Source organism: Pecten maximus, chromosome 5 (assembly GCF_902652985.1).
Source record: "Pecten maximus chromosome 5, xPecMax1.1, whole genome shotgun sequence".
NCBI classification, from domain to species: Eukaryota; Metazoa; Mollusca; class Bivalvia; order Pectinida; family Pectinidae; genus Pecten; species Pecten maximus.
In genome coordinates this window covers 44,800,911-44,822,560 of record NC_047019.1, presented here as the reverse complement: position 1 = coordinate 44,822,560, position 21,650 = coordinate 44,800,911, and the positions used below count along the sequence as shown (strand labels likewise).

Genomic DNA, 21,650 nt, shown 5'->3' with positions numbered 1-21,650 from the left:
TAACTACCCCGACCCACTGTAGGTAACATACATATCTACCATTAACTACCCCGACCCACTGTAGGAAACCTGAAGTTACATGTATCTAGACCTTCCAATAGTTTGAAGTTGTCTATACCCCCAAAACGTCTGAAAATCTATCTGAAGTTAAACTACTAAGTTATCGAAACCTCGAAAACGTCTGATGTTTTAAGCTGTTCCAGATACTGACATGCATACATTTTGTTTCTAAGCACGATTAGTTTTGTCCTTTTGTGACATGAACCTGGATACTTAGGGATCACATTGGCCTGCCATTATTAAAAAGTCTCCCCTAACCTGGATACTTAGGGATCACATTGGCCTGCCATTATTAAAATGTTACCCCTAACGCGTCTGTAAGCCTATACTATGACGGAGCATCTCTCTGAACTATGCAGGTCTGCCCGGTATCTTTCTCCAGACTGTAACAATACATAATCCCGATTACATATAACATCATCTACTAGATACAACAGCGTGTGTTTCCTGTACACTACTAGATAAATACGTTGAAGCGAGAAACAACTGCCTCCATCACAGTGTGGTAAATTTTGTTCACTGGTATATGATCGATAAAGATATTCCGTGTAGCTAGCGATGTCGTCTGCTACTGAAATGTAATTTATAACACGCGGAGATTCATTATACGATTATATTGCTGTGTTACCATAACGACCGTGAAATATAATTATCAAACAGCGTCTGGTAGTGTCCGCTAGTCACCAGGCTGAAGCTGTAGTCAAGCGTGCTGTACAGCCCGCCGCCATTTTCTCAAGTAAAGCAATGTTGTAGACTGTTATTTTGTGTCTGAGGGAAGGCTGAGGTAAGTACAGACTGACAGTTATATATAGCTGTTCTGTATAGTGCATCTGTAAGATTATTACAGTTTAATACGTATACTTAATTGTATAAATTTACATTAAGATGCGTCTGTTGATAGAGTCGGACAGTATATATATAGCTGTGAGCAGTACACAGCGGACAGCGGACTGTCAAAACCTTGTTTTCTAACGACTCTTTTGTACCAAAATATGTTACGTACAAACAGCTATTAGTGACAGCGTTTTCTGTACATTTTACAACTGGAATAATTGGTACAAAAATATTGTTACTAATGACATTTAGTAGTTATTTAAACACAATTAAGTGCAAAACGCTGCGAGTGACGATATTTTTGTACATAATACACATTCAACAATTAGGTACAAAAACAGCTGCGTGTCCCCCTCCCATCTCAATACTAGCTGTATCCCGTTTACTCCGGTGTGTCATTAATAATCCTGATAAGATGTTGAAGAATGTAGAATTTAGCCACGGAAACTATGTTGGTGCACTTACCAGATGCGTAATTTAATTATGTCAACAAGAAAAGTAAGTATGGTTCCGTACACGGAGATGTTTTATCACTATTACTGCTCTTTTTTTTTTTTTTTTTTTTTTGCTCAGACTGTTGGGCTCATCATTTCAATTTTGCTGGATTTTCTCCCTTACATTCTCATTTCTAACTATTGCACACTCCATACTCCAATATATACTATGCGCATCATCCTGCACCTTATGCCAAATTATACACGCACTCACATACGCCCACATAGGATTACGCACACACACACGGTATCATGCACTCGCACAACACATTCACCTATACAGTCCACACCTGCTCAATCAACAATCTCAGTCACACACAGAGAACGTGCACGCATACAAAATATATTCACACAATATGCATTTTACATACTAACCCGAACCAACAATCTCAGCCACACACAGAGGACGCGCACGCATATAAAACATATTCACACAATATGCACTTTACATATTTAACCCTCTTCCAAAAATAACCACACGTACAATACACATACAAACAAATACACAAAAGCACATGCTACATACTTAATTGCATTCACATATATTGTTCACATGCATTTTGTAATTTATCATAATGTTATTTATTATAGGTGCGTAGCACCAAGAGCCTCCAGGGTTATCATCATAGCACTTTTTTCTTTATCTTATTTTTTTTAATTACTTTAATTTTTTAATGATAATTTATACATTTATTTTTTGTATTACTTGCATTCATTCATTCATTCATTCATTCATTCGTTCATTCATTCATTCTATAGTTCAATTGTTGTTTCTATAATAAAGCATTTAAAACATTCTGAACATAGTTTATCGTCACTATTTTCTTTTTCTTCGATTTAATGTACATTTCTAAATTACTTACTAATAATGCTTTTACCTTTTCAAAGATGGAAGCGTCAGTCAATATATTTCTATTGTATTTTATATCGTTTCGACATTTCCAAATAGTCCATTTGTATGCAATTAAAGCAGTATTAAGGAGTATAGACAGATTATTATTCTCTTCGTATCCCAAAATTACAATTTCTACCGTTAACATTTCTTCTCTAAATTCTGGGATATGTTTTAATATTTGTGATGAACACATGTTCAGAATATTTTTTACAGTGTTACATTCATAAAAAAGGTGTACAATATCTTCGATATGTGTTTTACAGAAATGGCATTTGCCATTTGAAGGACTAAACATGCTAATTTTTGATTCAGTGTAAGTACATTGTGGACACATTTCCATTGAAACTCTTTCATTTGCATCGTAATAATAGTATTTGTGATATTTTGCCATAATAACTCCCAATTAAATTGTTTTTCAAATTCAAATTCCCATTTATCTTTACATCTTGGAATTTCGTCGGCTTTTATTTTACTTGTAATCATTTTTGGTTTAAGGTTTTTACATGCTATTGGCTTCCCATCTTTTCCAATTATATCTAGATTAGTGTCTATTATAGGATATACACATTCTATCACTCTAGTATCATTTCTTTTCAATATATTTAACCATTCTATAGGGAAAGCAATTTTGAATTTTGCCAATTCTGATATACAGTTTCTTTTATCTGTTAACATATTAAAAATTTCGAGATCGCCTTTAAAATTATTTCTACGCTCGTCCCATAAATCTTTGATTGCAAAAATGTTACTCTTTAGAAAGGAATTGAAAAATATAGCCTTCCTTTTATACTGAATGAAATGATTTCCAAATATAGGCTGTTCTAAAATTTTATTTCTACTAAAATCAGATATGCTAGATTTTTGAAATTTTGCCCACACTTCTATAAGTGTTCTGTAAAAACTTGGAATTTTTGATAAGTCCATAACTCGAACGTCAGAGAGTTTGCATAAAAAATTCTGTATTCCGTATGTTGTATCCTTGTAACCAATCCAATATTTACCAATGGCATTCCATGTGCTATTTTCACATTTTATTATTTTATATAATGTTTTTATATGTCTACTATAAACGTAATCGGTAATATTAATAATTTCCATTCCACCATCTTTATATTGGTTAGATATGACCCTACGATTGACTAAATCTCTCTTTTCATTCCATACAAAGCCCCATATTAATGCATCTATTTCTTTAGCATATCTCTCTGGAATACCGCGAGCTTCTATTTCGTAATCTATAAGCGATATGATTAAGGATTTTATTACCAGACTCTTACCGTATAGTGTTAAGTTTCTGCTTTTCCATACCTGCACACATGCTTTGATTTTTTTAATTTTCTCCTCCCAAATTGCTTTGTCATCGATAATGTAACCATGATGTACCCCAAGTGTTTTAACAGAAGTTCTTGACCATGCAATGTTTGTATAAATTGGATTTTTATCTTTCCATCTACCTAAATATATGCCTGTAGTTTTGTCTAAATTGATTTTAGAGCCTGATGCTAGTTGAAAGGTATCTAATACGTGGAATATTTCCACTACAGATGGTTCGTCCCTAACGAAGAGCTGAGTATCATCAGCAAACATGTTTATTTTTGTTTCGGTTTGATTAGGAAGTTCGATACCTTTAATGTTCTCATTCCTCCTTATTGTACAAGCTAATGGTTCCGCTTGTAAGATGTACAAAATCGGAGCTATCGGACAGCCTTGTCTCGCTGATCTCGATATTTGGAAATATTTACTGATATAACCATTGGTTTTAATACATGTTTTTGAATCCTTCAAAAGCATTGTAATCCAATTTTTAAATTTCGCGCCAAAATTGAAATAATCCAAGCATTCATTCACCCATGACCATTCTACTCTATCAAATGCTTTACTTTGATCTAGAAAAATCACTGCTCCCTCTGATTGTTTGCGATCTGTAAATTCAAAAATATCTTGAATTAGCCTATTGGCATCTGATATGTTTCGACCAGGTACGAATCCTTTCTGATCTGGATGTATGATATATTTTAAATACGTTTTTATTCTATTAGCAAGAGTCTTTGCTATAATTTTGTAGTCAACATTTAACAAAGTCAATGGCCTCCAATTTTGAATCATTTCCCTTTCTCCCTTTTTATATAATAAAGTGAGTATGCCTTTTGTTTGTGATTCAGATAATTTGTTTGATGCAAATATTTCTCTTAAAACCGCTAAAAATTCTTCTTTAATTAGATACCAGTAATGTTGATAAAATTCAGAAACAATACCATCCTCACCCGGAGACTTATTCTTTTTCATTTGATTAATACTATTGTATATTTCCATTTCAGTTATATCAAGCTCTAATTCTTCTTTCTGTTGGTCAGTTAATTTAGCATCTACATTTTCAAGGAGTGAATTCGCAGCTTCTCTATCCCACCCTTCCGATGAGAATAATTTTTTGTAAAATTTCATTTGCTCATCTAAAATTGCAGAGATACCATCTTTATAATTACCATCTTCTGCTTTTATTCTGTACCATAGCTTTTCTTTTGCCTTTGTTTTCTCCAAATTAAAAAAGTATCGTGAAGACGTTTCATTTTCCTCGAATTGTTTAATTCTAGACCTTATTCTATGTCCCTCAGCTTTGTGTTTGTAATATGAATTTATTTCGCTAGTTAGGGACACAATTCGCTCTTTATGACTATCGCATGATTTGACCATTTGTTCAAGTTCGTGTTCTTTCCTTCTTATTTCGCTATCTTTCCTATTCAGTATTTTTGACACATGTATTGTAAGTTCCTTTATCTTTATTTTTGTTATTTCCCACCATTCCATAATGTTACTAAACTTAACTTGTTCTGTTTTCCAATGCAACCAAAAAGTTTCGAACAAGTTTTTGAATAGGTCTGATTCAATAACAGAGGTATTCATTTTCCATGTACCAGGGCCAACTTTTACCTTTTCGATTTTGAATTCGGAAGTTATCATATTATGATCACTGAAACTGCAAGGAATTATCTTTGCATTCACTATTTCATTATACATATCATTTGATACCAAGATGAAATCTATTCTTGATTTTGAATTCCCTCTCATAAATGTAAATTCCTTGTTTTTTGGGTTTCGTTCACGCCATAAATCTCTCAGCTCACATTTTCCCATAAGGTTCTTAAATTCCTGTGTAGTAGAATCATTTATATGCGTTGTTGGGATTCTATCTAGTTCATTATTTAAAGTGCAATTAAAATCACCCATAAATATATAGTTTGCTTTAGGAGTGTTATCGCCTAAATTGTTAAAGAAGAGTTTTCTATCTGTGCATGTATTAGGGGTGTATATATTTATTGCATTAAATAGAGTAACATCGTCTTTTGTAATGCAAATTTCTAGACGCCTTCCGTCTACGTCCCTATTTGATTCAAGAATATTTATACCAGATGTCATTTTTGTTAGTATTGCTACCCCTTTCGATGCTGAAGTACCATTATTCCATATACTGTTTTCACCTCCCATATCCTTCCACTCTTTACTCCATTTGTATTCATCCGCACTTGTACAATGAGTTTCTTGTATAGCTATTATGTTAAATTTCTTTTTCGACAGCCACAAAAAGAAGCCATGTCTTTTAGCTCTATCTCTGAGCCCATTGATATTAATGGATGCAATATGAAGAGACGACATAGATATAATACAATAGGAATGATGTTATTATCCTCTGTGTAAATAAATTTAACTCTAAGTTTTACTCATCTTGCTCGCCTGTCTTTCCGCCGACTGTGGTGTTGCTGATCTGTCACTGTTCGTTCTCTTTCGCGTGCTTGCAGGTGTAGCGTATCCCTCTGGAAAGTGTGGTTGGAGTCTGGTCGTTTCGATGAAATTCCGCATCACCGACCATAACTGTGTTGCACCAGAATCGCTAACATGCACGCCCGCCGAATCATTCGAATCAAACATTTCTTTTATAACATGACCTTGACGTTGAAAAGCGATTGGGGTATCCAAATAAGTGAGATAGGCATTTTTTTCACACATTTTTTTTGCGAATTTATTTACGCTGAGTGCTGTTTCATTTGCCTCCTTTATTCTTTCACTTCTACCTTTACGTGGAATGATACCACACACGCCGATCGCCGTAAAAGGAAATGATTCCTGTACTTTGCCAAGGGCAGTAGATAAATTGCAGATGACCTGCTCTGGATCACCAATATTTCTGGTGATGTCGTTAGTACCTAGACACAGAGTGACGTTTTTGATATCTGTATTCTCAGGAATTAATGATAATGCTCTGTTTATGACAGTCTACCTTATCAAGTGACACACCAGAAATCGAGCCGTCTATTACATTCTTGTCTGGGATGGATAAACGTTTAACATTAGACGCTCCAAGAATCACCGATATATCACTCGGTTTAGACTGATTAACTGGGTGTTCGTCTGTTTTTGTCTCTACGTCCTTCGACGTCTCGCGATCACCTCCCGCGTCGTCTCTACCGTCTAGTACGTCATTAGTGTATTCACCAAATAACGTCGTCGGGCAATTCCTTTGTAAATGGTCATTCTTTTTACAAATATAACAAAGTTTTTCTTCTTTTTCCGGACAATCACGGGCTAGATGATTCTGGCTTTTGCACACATAACATTCTTTGATTCGCACGGTCTTATTTGGACATCTATAGGACGGGTGGTTTTTTTGATTGCAATGAATGCATTCTGTTCTGTTGTTATCAGCAAAGACGCGTATATCAAAACGGCCGATGGAGTTTCGAATCGGGATGGTAGGTACACATCCAACAATACTGAGATAACGCGTACCATTTTCAATGTCTGTACCCCGTATCTTTCCTCGGCGAACACTGCCTTGAACCACCTGGCCAAACTGAGCCATGTATGTAACAATAACGTCATCTTTCAGTTCAAAGGGTGCGTCTTTCACAGTTATATTAGTAACCGTTTTTTCTACTTCAAATAACTTCACAGTTGTCCTATCTATTTCAATGTTATTTACTAACAGTTTGTTTTTTGTTTCAATATTCTTGCAAGAAACAACACAACTCTTTTCTGTTATTTGAATAGCATTAATATCATTTTCTATGTTCAGTTTTTTAAGTTCATCAACCACATGTTCATGTGTCAACCCTTGTAAATATTTATGATAGAAATGAACCGACAGATTACGTTGGAGTTCTGACATGCCTGTATATACACTGACATAACACGGTCACAATACCTGTCGGACAACAACTATTCACTCGCGTACACGTCCACGCATGACTGGTTCCGATGTGTAAGCGTACGTGGTGAATGCGCTATGTAATGGCGAGTAATGTATGATAGTGATATCTTGCTACATCTCTGGTTCGGTATTCTGGCCAATTACAGAGTCAATGGAAATTTCCACCAAAACCGGTGTAGCATAAATATGAACCTCACATAATTTGAGTACCGACAGGTGATAATAAATCATATAAATATGCAATAATGACGGAGCTCAAAACTCACCAATCTTCACCATGCAAGGGCCGACAACTCTCAGAATTGTAACGGGATGTCATGATTACAATGTACAATGTATGACACAAATAAAGTAAATCAGAGTGTAACTGAAGTTCTTAAAGGAAACAAACAATAAGATATCCCACCGCTGCCACCGACAACTCTATTACTGCTCTTGATGCTAGTGTACTTATCAAACATCTCACAACACAACTTCGTTCCTTTAAAATTAGACTGTTGTTTTTTGTGAAAATTATAAAACAAACAATTGAAGGGACTGCTTGATAATTTAGAGGTTGAGTGTTTGAAAACTTTTGTAAGAATACCACGTCTCTATAGAATATTTTCGATAATACTCTCTTTTTAAAACACATTTTTAGGGGCTAAATTCCACATTCCACATTCTTTATCCTTACCTGGATTATAAACGACACACCGGAGTTAATGGGATATAGCTAGTATTGAGATGGGAGGAGATACGCAGCTGTTTTTGTACCTCAGATTGTTGAATGTGTATTATGTACAAAAAATGTCATCACTCGCAGCGTTTTCTACATAATTGTGTTTTAAATGACAATATTTTTGTACCAATTATTCTAGTTGTAACGTTTTGACGGTTCGCTGTCGGCTATCGTAGTGTTGTGATAGTGCTGTATAACAAACAGCTCTGTACGGTTATATAATGGGTAACGAAGGTAGCTTACGATATACTATAATAAATACATTAGCATGTAACAGAAGTCATGATTTTAACTCAAGATCAGTAAACGAGGGCCAGCCACGACCAAATATTACTTGAACAACTTTACAAAAAAGTCATCGAATACACACGCCATACGGATCCTTATAGTTCTAGACGTAAAACCCAGGTAATGCCATGTCCTCAAAATGTGACTGGGACAATCAGACTTACCAATCAGTATTGGGAAATTCGTGCTACAAAAGGTAATAAAAAACACTTTTTAATATCAGGTTTAGACACAAATTATGAATTTAATGTACAGTGTGAGTCATCCAATTTTATCCCATATTAAGACAAGTTCATCTGTATTTTATGACAGGTGAAAGATCGTGATCATGTCGGACGACTGTTTCCTCGACATTTCTGGAGGCGATATTACTATGGACAATGTGTCGAATCCCTCCGTGTTCCCAGTTAACATGTACCCAGCCAAAAGTCTGCACGCATCACCCATATCACATTCGAATGAAAGCACGCGTACTGGAAATCATCATAATGGAGGTCACGTGGTTGACAAGGTTAATAATGCCAGAATACTCCATGCAATACATCTGATGAGTAATCAAGGAAAACGGAAGAGGGGCCCAAGAGAAAAAGACACTTTTCAGCGATTCGTGTATTGTCTTCCAGACAAACACGAAAAACTTCCAAAATTTACATCATTTGATCATAATGAAAAAGCTATCATCAAAGCGCACCAGCATGTAGGATACGGTGAGTACAAGTACACCTGTAGGTAGGATATGGTGGGTATCACGTACACCTGTAGGTAGGATATGGTGGGTATCACGTACACCTGTAGATAGGATATGGTGGGTATCACGTACATCTGGTGGTAGGATATGGTGGGTATCACGTACACATGTAGGTAGGATATGGTGGGTATCACGTACACCTGGAGGTAGGATATTATGGGTATGACGTACACCTGTAGGTAGGATATGGTGGATACCACGTACACCTGTAGGTAGGATATGGTGTGTATCACGTACACCTGTAGGTAGGATATGGTGTGTATCACGTACACCTGGAGGTAGGATATGGTGGATACCACGTACACCTGGAGGTAGGATATGATGGGTATCACGTACACCTGTAGGTAGGACATGATGGGTATGACGTACACCTGTAGGTAGGATATGATGGGTATCACGTACATCTGGAGGTAGGATATGGTGGGAATCACGTACACCTGTAGGTAGGATATGGTGGGAATCACGTACACCTGTAGGTAGGGTATGTTGGGTATCACGTACACCTGTAGGTAGGATATGGTGGGTATCACGTACACCTGTAGGTAAGATATGGTGGGTATCACGTACACCTGTAGGTAGGATATAGTGGGTATCACGTACACCTGGAGATAGGATATGATGGGTATCACGTACACCTGTAGGTAGGACATGATGGGTATGACGTACACCTGTAGGTAGGATATGGTGGATACCACGTACACCTGGAGGTAGGATATGGTGGGTATCACGTACACCTGGAGGTAGGATATGATGGGTATCACGTACACCTGTAGGTAGGATATGGTGTGTATCACGTACAACTGTAGGTAGGATATGATGGGTATCACGTACACCTGTAGGTAGGACATGATGGGTATGACGTACACCTGTAGGTAGGATATGGTGGATACCACGTACACCTGGAGGTAGGATATGATGGGTATCACGTACACCTGGAGGTAGGATATGATGGGTATCACGTACAACTGTAGATAGGATATGGTGGGTATCACGTACATCTGGAGGTAGGATATGGTGGGTATCACGTACATCTGGAGGTAAGATATGGTGGGTATCACGTACACCTGGAGGTAAGATATGGTGGGTATCACGTACACCTGTAGGTAAGATATGGTGTGTATCACGTACACCTGTAGGTAAGATATGGTGGGTATCACGTACACCTGTAGGTAGGATATGGTTGGTATCACGTACACCTGTAGGTAGGATATGGTGGGTATCACGTACACCTGTAGGTAGGATATGGTGGGTATCACGTACACCTGTAGGTAGGATATGGTGGGTATCACGTACACCTGTAGGTAGGATATGGTGGGTATCACGTACACCTGTAGGTAAGATATGGTGGGTATCACGTACACCTGTAGGTAGGATGTGGTTGGTATCACGTACACCTGTAGGTAGGATATGATGGGTATCACGTACATCCGGAGGTAGGATATGGTGGGAATCACGTATACCTGTAGGTAGGATATGGTGGGTATCACGTACACCTGTAGGTAAGATATGGTGGGTATCACGTACACCTGTAGGTATGATATAGTGGGTATCACGTACACCTGGAGATAGGATATGATGGGTATCACGTACACCTGTAGGTAGGATATGATGGGTATCACGTACACCTGTAGGTAGGGTATGTTGGGTATCACGTACACCTGTAGGTAAGATATGGTGGGTATCACGTACACCTGTAGGTAGGATATAGTGGGTATCACGTACACCTGGAGATAGGATATGATGGGTATCACGTACACCTGTAGGTAGGATATGATGGGTATCACGTACACCTGTAGATAGGATATGGTGGGTATCACGTACACCTGGAGATAGGATATGATGGGTATCACGTATACCTGGAGGTAGGATATAATGGGTATCACGTACATCTGTAGGTAGGATATGGTGGGTATCACGTACACCTGTAGGTAAGATATGGTGGGTATCACGTACACCTGTAGGTGGGATATGGTGGGTATCACGTACACCTGGAGATAGGATATGATGGGTATCACGTACACCTGTAGGTAGGATATGATGGGTATGACCTACACCTGTAGGTAGGATATTGTGGGAATCACGTACACCTGTAGGTAGGATATGGTGGGTATCACGTACACCTGTAGGTAGGATATGTTGGGTATCACGTACACCTGTAGGTAAGATATGGTGGGTATCACGTACACCTGTAGGTAGGATATAGTGGGTATCACGTACACCTGGAGATAGGATATGATGGGTATCACGTACACCTGTAGGTAGGATATGATGGGTATCACGTACACCTGTAGGTAGGATATGGTGGGTATCACGTACACCTGGAGATAGGATATGATGGGTATCACGTATACCTGTAGGTAGGATATGATGGGTATCACGTACATCTGTAGGTAGGATATGGTGGGTATCACGTACACCTGTAGGTAAGATATGGTGGGTATCACGTACACCTGTAGGTGGGATATGGTGGGTATCACGTACACCTGGAGATAGGATATGATGGGTATCACGTACACCTGTAGGTAGGATATGATGGGTATGACCTACACCTGTAGGTAGGATATTGTGGGAATCACGTACACCTGTAGGTAGGATATGGTGGATACCACGTACACCTGGAGGTAGGATATGATGGGTATCACGTACACCTGGAGGTAGGATATGATGGGTATCACGTACAACTGTAGATAGGATATGGTGGGTATCACGTACATCTGGAGGTAGGATATGGTGGGTATCACGTACATCTGGAGGTAGGATATGATGGGTATCACGTACACCTGGAGGTAAGATATGGTGGGTATCACGTACACCTGTAGGTAAGATATGGTGTGTATCACGTACACCTGTAGGTAAGATATGGTGGGTATCACGTACACCTGTAGGTAGGATGTGGTTGGTATCACGTACACCTGTAGGTAGGATATGGTGGGTATCACGTACACCTGTAGGTAGGATATGGTGGGTATCACGTACATCTGTAGGTAGGATATGGTGGGTATCACGTACACCTGTAGGTATGATATGGTGGGTATCACGTACACCTGTAGGTAAGATATGGTGGGTATCACGTACACCTGTAGGTAGGATGTGGTTGGTATCACGTACACCTGTAGGTAGGATATGATGGGTATCACGTACATCCGGAGGTAGGATATGGTGGGAATCACGTATACCTGTAGGTAGGATATGATGGGTATCACGTACACCTGTAGGTAAGATATGGTGGGTATCACGTACACCTGTAGGTATGATATAGTGGGTATCACGTACACCTGGAGATAGGATATGATGGGTATCACGTACACCTGTAGGTAGGATATGATGGGTATCACGTACACCTGTAGGTAGGGTATGTTGGGTATCACGTACACCTGTAGGTAAGATATGGTGGGTATCACGTACACCTGTAGGTAGGATATAGTGGGTATCACGTACACCTGGAGATAGGATATGATGGGTATCACGTACACCTGTAGGTAGGATATGATGGGTATCACGTACACCTGTAGATAGGATATGGTGGGTATCACGTACACCTGGAGATAGGATATGGTGGGTATCACGTACACCTGTAGGTAGGATATGATGGGTATAACGTATACCTGGAGGTAGGATATAATGGGTATCACGTACATCTGTAGGTAGGATATGGTGGGTATCACGTACACCTGTAGGTAAGATATGGTGGGTATCACGTACACCTGTAGGTGGGATATGGTGGGTATCACGTACACCTGGAGATAGGATATGATGGGTATCACGTACACCTGTAGGTAGGATATGATGGGTATGACCTACACCTGAAGGTAGGATATTGTGGGAATCACGTACACCTGTAGGTAGGATATGGTGGGTATCACGTACACCTGTAGGTAGGATATGTTGGGTATCACGTACACCTGTAGGTAAGATATGGTGGGTATCACGTACACCTGTAGGTAGGATATAGTGGGTATCACGTACACCTGGAGATAGGATATGATGGGTATCACGTACACCTGTAGGTAGGATATGATGGGTATCACGTACACCTGTAGATAGGATATGGTGGGTATCACGTACACCTGGAGATAGGATATGATGGGTATCACGTATACCTGTAGGTAGGATATGATGGGTATCACGTACATCTGTAGGTAGGATATGGTGGGTATCACGTACACCTGTAGGTAAGATATGGTGGGTATCACGTACACCTGTAGGTGGGATATGGTGGGTATCACGTACACCTGGAGATAGGATATGATGGGTATCACGTACACCTGTAGGTAGGATATGATGGGTATGACCTACACCTGTAGGTAGGATATTGTGGGAATCACGTACACCTGTAGGTAGGATATGGTGGGTATCACGTACACCTGTAGGTAGGATATTGTGGGTATCACGTACACCTGTAGGTAGGATATGGTGGGTATCACGTACACCTGTAGGTAGGATATGGTGGGTATCACGTACACCTGGAGGTAGGATATGATTGGTAACACGCACACCTGTAGGTAGGATATGGTGGGAATCACGTACACCTGTAGGTAGGATATGGTGGGTAACACGTACACCTGGAGGTAGGATTCTGTAGGAGGTTAGGATATTGCGAGTATTAAGTACACCTTAAGGTAAGATATGGTCGTTATCAATTACACTTTGAAGTCCAGCTTCCATCGTCCGTCGTGCTTCCGTAAACAATCTATGTAACAAATGACCTAAAATTTTCTCAATAACCAAGTGGCATGGGGATATGATTTCTTTGTTCAAATAAATGACCTACAGTAAGCCTACTTTCAAGGTCACATGGGTCAAATGCGTTAAAACCTAGATAACTTAATAAACAAGAGTCCCAGTGTCATGATATTGGGCTACTAACATACTGGGCTGAATCGCTAACAAGCTTGTTTAAAATGAATGACCTAGACCTACTTACAATGTCAAATCGAGAATCGTGATATTGGGTCAATGGTATGTTACAATGAATTATTAGTATCAGTATACATGTCACAACCCATGTATGTAAAAAGGCCCAGGGGTTTACTTACAGTTGTGTCCATATAAATGATCTTCATGTTTTCGTTATTGGACCTTTTACATTGTACCTACTGTCACGATTATAATGGCGTCAGTGTATTGCTCCTCTCTAGGATATCCAGCACAGGACTACAGCGGTGGTATTGCCCAAAAGACACATATCAACATATCATACAATGCCGACCAATTCAAGGAATTCATTCGCACATTATTTCCTAAACTGAGGAACCGGAATTGGGACATCTATAGAATAGATAAACAGCGACGGCTTCTGCGCGTGGAGCAAGACACACCGAGAGGAATTAAAGACTTGAAGTACCAGGGATACCTTCTAGTTATACCCTATGTAAGATGACGTCAGTTATTGATATGACAAACAAAGTGCCATTGTATATACAATGTAATGATATTTATAAAGACTTAACGAAGTTGTTATACCAATGGCCAATGATATATAAATTGGAATTAATAAACGTTTTACTTTTCCTTTCCAGGATAATGTCAATGACCGACCACAGTCCGTCATATACAGGACCGGCGATGATTACTTCATACAGATTTCAACAGACCAAACCGATCACGTGACACTCGATGACACGGATACGGACCGCGCTACACCTTCCGACACGTGTAGCTTCGAACAACAGGAGGCGGTCATGCAGGACATCAGACCTATTTCAGTTGCCTCCCCTTCGCGACTGACATCACAGATGTCTTCTGTTATGAAGCAACACGTCCCCAAAAGTACCATGCAGCTACCAACCATGTCAAATTGTCACTCATTTAAAACTGAGGTAATCAGGCGGATATCTTATTCAAGTTTTACTTTTTTAACGAATGCATGGAAACAATGATATATATATCATAGAAACGATAATCTATCAAAGCAACGATGGTTCTTGTATAACGATGGTTCTTGTATAGCATGGTTCTTGTATGACCATGGTTCTTGTATAACGATGGTTCTTGTATAGCGATGGTTCTTGTATAACGATGGTTTTTGTATAACGATGGTTCTTGTATAATGATTGTTCTTGTATAACATGGTTCTTGTATAACGATGGTTCTTGTATAATGATTGTTCTTGTATAACATGGTTCTTGTATAACGATGGTTCTTGTATAACGATGGTTCTTGTATAACGATGGTTTTTGTATAATGATGGTTCTTGTATAGCGATGGTTTTTGTATAACGATGGTTCTTGTATAGCGATGGTTCTTGTATGACGATGGTTCTGGTATAACGATGGTTCTTGTATAACATGGTTCTTGTATAACTATGGTTCTTGTATAACGATGGTTCTTGTATAACGATGGTTCTTGTATAACGATGGTTCTTGTATAGCGATGGTTCTTGTATAACGATGGTTCTTGTATAACGATGGTTCTTGTATAACGATGGTTCTTGTAAAGCGATGGTTCTTGTATAACGATGGTTCTTGTATAACGATGGTTCTTGTATAACGATGGTTCTTGTATAACGATGGTACATCATATAATACAATATTCCGTCTCCAATACTGATGTTGTTATTGATACAGGATGAGAACGAAGTCTCCGTGAAAACGGAGCAGTATGAATCTTTCTCCGTGCCTTCTGGATCATCCCAACAACAACATGATAGTGTTCCTTCCGACAACAATACCGCCATGGAATACACTGGTACGTATAACATAACCAATGACGAAACTATAAGCGAAAAGGTGTGCGGTTCTTCTCAAATATGGTGTCTTTATATAATATCAAAGAGGTCGATTAGATTGACATGACAGAATGAAATGGTGATACATTTATATTTCATTTTTTAGAAAAATCTCAGCTTGTCAGTATCGCTGAAGCCTACCGAGATCTTCTTCAAAGTCCCCTGAGTGTGACGATCCGGAAAGAAAATCTTGTGGACGACGTCGTACGGCTATACAGAGGAAATGTAAACTTTGGAAGTCATCACATACGGGTGTTTATGACTTATGACGGATATTCAAATGATAGAAATCATACTATCCCAACAGGCACTCTCTTTGTAATGTTTTGGCGGGAAATATTAGATAAGTTCTTTAGGGGTAGCCGTGAGTATGTCCCCATCGTTGACCCCGACACGGATGAAGAATTGTATGTCACGCTTGGGAAAATACTATATCATGGACTTGTGATGTTTGACTATTGGCCCGTTACACTGGCACAAGCTTGTACTGCGGTGATTTTAACAGAGAAGTGTTCGGACAGTCAGTTGACCACTTCATTCTACAATGTCATGTCTGAATCGGAGAAAGCGGTTGTGAGTGAAGCTAAGAAGGAAATCAGATCAAATATGATCGAATTTTCACTTCCTGTATTGAGAAACCTTTGTAAGGTGTTGCGGCCATACGGAAATACAGTGAGACCACAGCCGCGTACATTTGAGGGTCTGATTCTACACCTATCCAGGTTCCACCTTGTTCGGAATTCATATTGGGCCCTGTCGGGCATAAGTGCAGGGTTCATATCGAGTTTCTCCGGGAATTTACCGGTCATTACCGAACACGACGTCTTCAAAATGTATGCCCGCTTGTCGCCTAATGCCTTGGCATTGTTCGAGAAAGTCAATTTTATCTTTAGTCCATCCAATCAAACCTCTTGCATAGACATGGAGGAAAAGCGAACGAAGATGTACCTTGAAGTGGCCATTATGAGGATGACGACACAGCAGATAGCCCGGATTTTAACAATGTGGTGTTATTTTGACTGTCTATGTGTCGACCAGCTTTTCACGAGGTTCCACGCTCAGTCGGTGTCGGAGCCGCCTGTTTTCGCTCCGGACACCAGAACCCTAAATATATCGTCCGTATACAGCTCTCAGGAGGAGTTCAGCTCCTTACTTACGTCACAGTTGGAGGAATCTACTGATGTCACAAGTGAAGTAGTCACCATCTAATGAGTACAGTGACGTCACAAGTGACGTAGTCACCATTTAATGAGCTCAGTGACGTCTCAAGTGATGTAGTGCCAATTTAACTTCCCCGATGCTGTAAAGATTTACCGACGTCATTACCAGAATTTGACACAATTTGTTTATTTTCACATTTGTTATCAGCGACAAAAATGAAAATGCCAGGTGCAATTATGTCTATACTAACAACACGATAAACGCCATGGCTGATATTTGTCAAAAGTTTCAACGTTTACTGATGAGGGTTAATCCCGATAGTACCACTGTATTTGCTCTTCAGTCGTATTAACATCAGAGTATTGTGTAAGTAAAAGATGTCGATTTTTATGATGATGTTATATAAGATGGAGGGGAAATAAAAGAGTCCTTTCCAAACTTGGATCCTCTGCGTCAACACGATTATGTAGAGAATGTGTGAGCATGTATATCGGTCAAGAGAACCCGCTCCAAATGCAACACGCTTACGGGATATGCTTGTTTGTACATGTAACGAAAATCGATCTCGCCTTTAACTCATTTGATAGAGAATTGTTTATCCACTCCAGCTTTTGTTCTGAGATCGCCTTTACACTTCCTTGATTTTGTTCCGAGATCGCCTTTTACAATTCCTTGAATTTGTGCGGAGATCGCTTTTTACAATTCCTTGAATTTGTGCGGAGATCGCCTTTTACACTTCCTTGATCTTGTTCTGAGATCGCTTTTACAATTCCTTGAATTTGTGCGGAGATCGCCTTTTACAGTTCTTTGAATTTGTAAACATTATTGAGGCTCTAAAGGTGTCGCGTTTTTAAAACTACACCGTATCCTGTTTGATTGTCTTTCCGCATAGATGTCTTTCGTGTTATCATTGTTTTAATTTCCTCCTCTTGAATTATTCCTGTCTGCAATAGTATTTTTATTTAATTAATATGTAAAAGAATAAATATTCCGAGAGATGCACGTTAACTGATGTGTTTGTATTTCTTCAGAATGTTACTAAACAAAGATGAACTAAGCGTAATATAGTCCTCATAACCAATCACTAGTGATATTGTTGTGAATGATGGCCAAGTGTAGACTATACTGATTATGAGCAAAACCATGTACCTCTAGAGATGTGACTAACGCCCTCAATCTCTGAGGCCGACATCGGTCCACGGGTAAGTTATCGCTTCAACCGGACTGACCCCTGTAGATACATCTCATACGTTTCATCTTTGTCTTATGTCCGTTACCCAAAAGATTCCGAAAGCTAATGTCACCTTCGTCATTATGCTTCAGAGGACGCTCTTCCATTTTCGGAACCACGCCTACCACGGATCATTCGGTATTGATGGCTTGGAATTCACGCACACACACAAAAAAAAACAAGAGAAGAAGAAGAAGAAAAACGTTGCGACAAACAGGCAACGCAGAGACGTAGCAACCACCCAACCGACCATCAAACAATCAGTCGCACAACGGCGCAGCACCTTGATATCACAAGGCACATAATCAATTCAAACACGGACGACCGGCCCTCTCAAGGCAGAGTAGACGCCAATCAAAACATGGACGACCGATCTCCTCAAGGCAGAGAAGACGCCAATCAAAACATGGACGACCGATCTCCTCAAGGCAGAGTAGACGCCAATCAAAACACGGACGACCAATCGCCTCAAGGCAAACACCTGAGTAGACTCCAAAGAAAACACGAACGACCAACCCTCAACGCTGAGTCGACTCTAACAAAACACGGACGACCAACCCTCTCAAGGTAAACACCTGAGTCGACTCTAACAAAAACACGGACGACCAACGCTCTCAAGGTAAACACCTGAGTAGACTCTAAACAAAACAAGGACGACCAATCCCCTCAAGGCTGAGTCGACTCTAACCAAAACACGGACGACCAACGCTCTCAAGGCTGAGTCAACTCAAACCAAAACGCGGACGACCGACCATCTCTAGGCTGAGTGACTCCAACCAAAACACAGACGATCAAACATCTCATATTATCCCATTCGCCGTGATATGACATATATCATCGGCTCCAAGGCTGAAACTATCGGTTTACATACGATCCCCCATTCGGCTTCAACACTACAATGGGCTGTGCACCTGTAAAGAAATGGGTGTAATAAGGCTAGTAACTGTATACATATGACTGCTCAAAGAAACAGTTGTCCCGATTTCCATCTCTTCTCGCAAATTTTACACAGATTATATGTGTAACCTCTCTTGTACTTATATACATGTACGCATGTAGAAAATCCGGCGAATGCCTTTGCCCGAACATCCGCTCTTTCAGTATACTAAAACTTGTTTCTGTATATCTTGTAATCATAATGCATAGGCTAGATGTGTCTTACCAAACCACATTTTTATTTTTGAAAGAGTTATTCGCCTTTCCAAATCATTTAAACTCTGGACGGAGAACTCCATGCTCTTTACTGATCTCTTTGAGATTTGGTGGACTTTGAAACCAGTATATCTAGCCGTGCTTTCCTTAACATTTCATGTAATTTCTTTTATTCAACAAGGTATTAAAAACGGAGCTCGATTTTTGTTACCGTGATATAAACTTTTCTATCATAGGTAGCATTTAATTTTACAAATCTTCATGATATCTTTCCATATTATTATTTTATGACTTATGATACCATCATCATCATTATCATCGTCGTCGTCGTCGTCGTCATTAGCATGAATATTAACACGGGACGGGAGTATACAATGTTCCGATGTGAGAAGCAGTAAAACACTTTCCATCTGCACTCCTGCAAACACTTAAATGTCGCTTTTCTGGTAAATGGTAATGCATTTGTTGTGTGGCCTTTGATTGCCTGTTTGTTGACACAAGTTGCCTTAATATGTCTTCATTAGCAGCTAGATAGGTTAAAGGCACACGTTTACCCTATATTGTTACACATGTAATCGTTGTCATGTTGTAAGAAAGCATATGCTATTTTGAAACAATCCCTGGAAGGAACAGTATACAGTTGTTTCATGCCTTATCAGTCAACACCGAGGGGGAGAATTTTGACTGTTGACTGAGAGAGAGAGAGTTTCATGAAATTCTGCCATCAATAAAACACCGATATAAACACATTTCTGATGTTTCAATGGCCTTTTAAAAATCTGATCCACAGACATACATTCATGTCACCGTACATCATTCGTTTTGATTTCATAATACAACACCCTTTGCAATAACCGCGTAAATTCATGTGACCTGACGAAATCTCACGTAACACAATGCAATTTCTCATGCTGAAAATATGTATTTGGTAGACTTATAATCACGTAATTCACATTAGATCTACCTATGCCTGTGCGCTCAGGTACGTTAAAAAATAGCCCGAGTTTCCTCTAGCCCTGACACCTAGGGGCAGAGGAATCTCGGGCTAGTTAAACAAAACGATATATGTTTCGATATACATGTACCTTGCATGTGTACATTCAATCCATACGGCGGTATTGAATAGTTGAGAACATAGATGGAGTACCGACCCAAAATTGGCCCCTCCCTTAATTATTTAACCTCCGCCATGGCTGCGCGCTGCTCAAAAAGGACCGCGGTAGTGGGTAACCATATTGTTCCTTCTCTTTTGTTAAATTCTATATCCGGTGACGTAAGCACTGTTAATTGAGGACGCGAAAAATCCCAATACACACGAAGCGATGGGTTTCAGAGTGAAGAGTAAATAGAATCTTAATTATATCTAAGTTTCGCTTTTAAAATGACTTCGGGGAAACAGTGTCCAATGTGCTTACAACTATGACAATATTTACACTTGATGTTTAACCTGAAGCGACCATCTCCATGATGACATAAAATACCGATAAAGATACCCAAACGCTGCAGTAGGAATTCCCACTCAATATGGTAAAGAGGTACCTTCCTCATGTGGGTATCTCTCTTGTGTACTCTACACAGATGTCAGGCAATCGCCATGCGATTGAGATGTCTGGTAGCGAGTAATCATCTTGTATGGCAAGTCTAGTTGTTATTTATTCACGGAACAACGTTGATCGAGGAATTTTCCAAATCATATAAGATATCTTATATTATATATCAGATATCTCATATACTTTATAAGATGTCTTATATAATAAACGAGATATTTTATATAGTTTTTTTTTATAAGATATATGATATATCATAAAAGATATCTCATAAAAGATATAAGATACCTTATATAATATATAAGGTATCTCATAAAAGATATAAGATATCTTATAAAATTAAATGAGATTTCTTATATATCTTATAAGATATCTTATATATTATATGAGATATCTTATATATTATCTATATGACAGAAGCTGAAACTTCATAAAATGGTTTGATACAGATTTAAAATTGTCATATTCATAATATGTTATAATTTTGTTCAGTTGATTGTGGTAGCCACCGTCTCAATACTTCTGGTCTTCCAACAAAAATCGGAAATGACCTTGCTGAGGGAGCAGTCATTTTCGGACTTTTTTTTTG

General features: G+C 39.1%; 1 protein-coding gene across 1 annotated transcript; it reads left to right on the top strand.

Moving 5' to 3' along the window:
- Positions 1–734: 734 nt before the first annotated feature.
- On the top strand, positions 735–18,139 carry LOC117328147. The gene is made up of 6 exons (XM_033885541.1): positions 735–844; positions 8,808–9,202; positions 14,382–14,614; positions 14,763–15,062; positions 15,810–15,930; positions 16,077–18,139. The coding sequence occupies exons 2-6, from the start codon at positions 8,824–8,826 to the stop codon at positions 17,177–17,179; spliced, it is 2,136 nt and encodes a 711-aa protein (XP_033741432.1). The 5' UTR covers positions 735–844; positions 8,808–8,823; the 3' UTR covers positions 17,180–18,139.
- Positions 18,140–21,650: the final 3,511 nt, after the last annotated feature.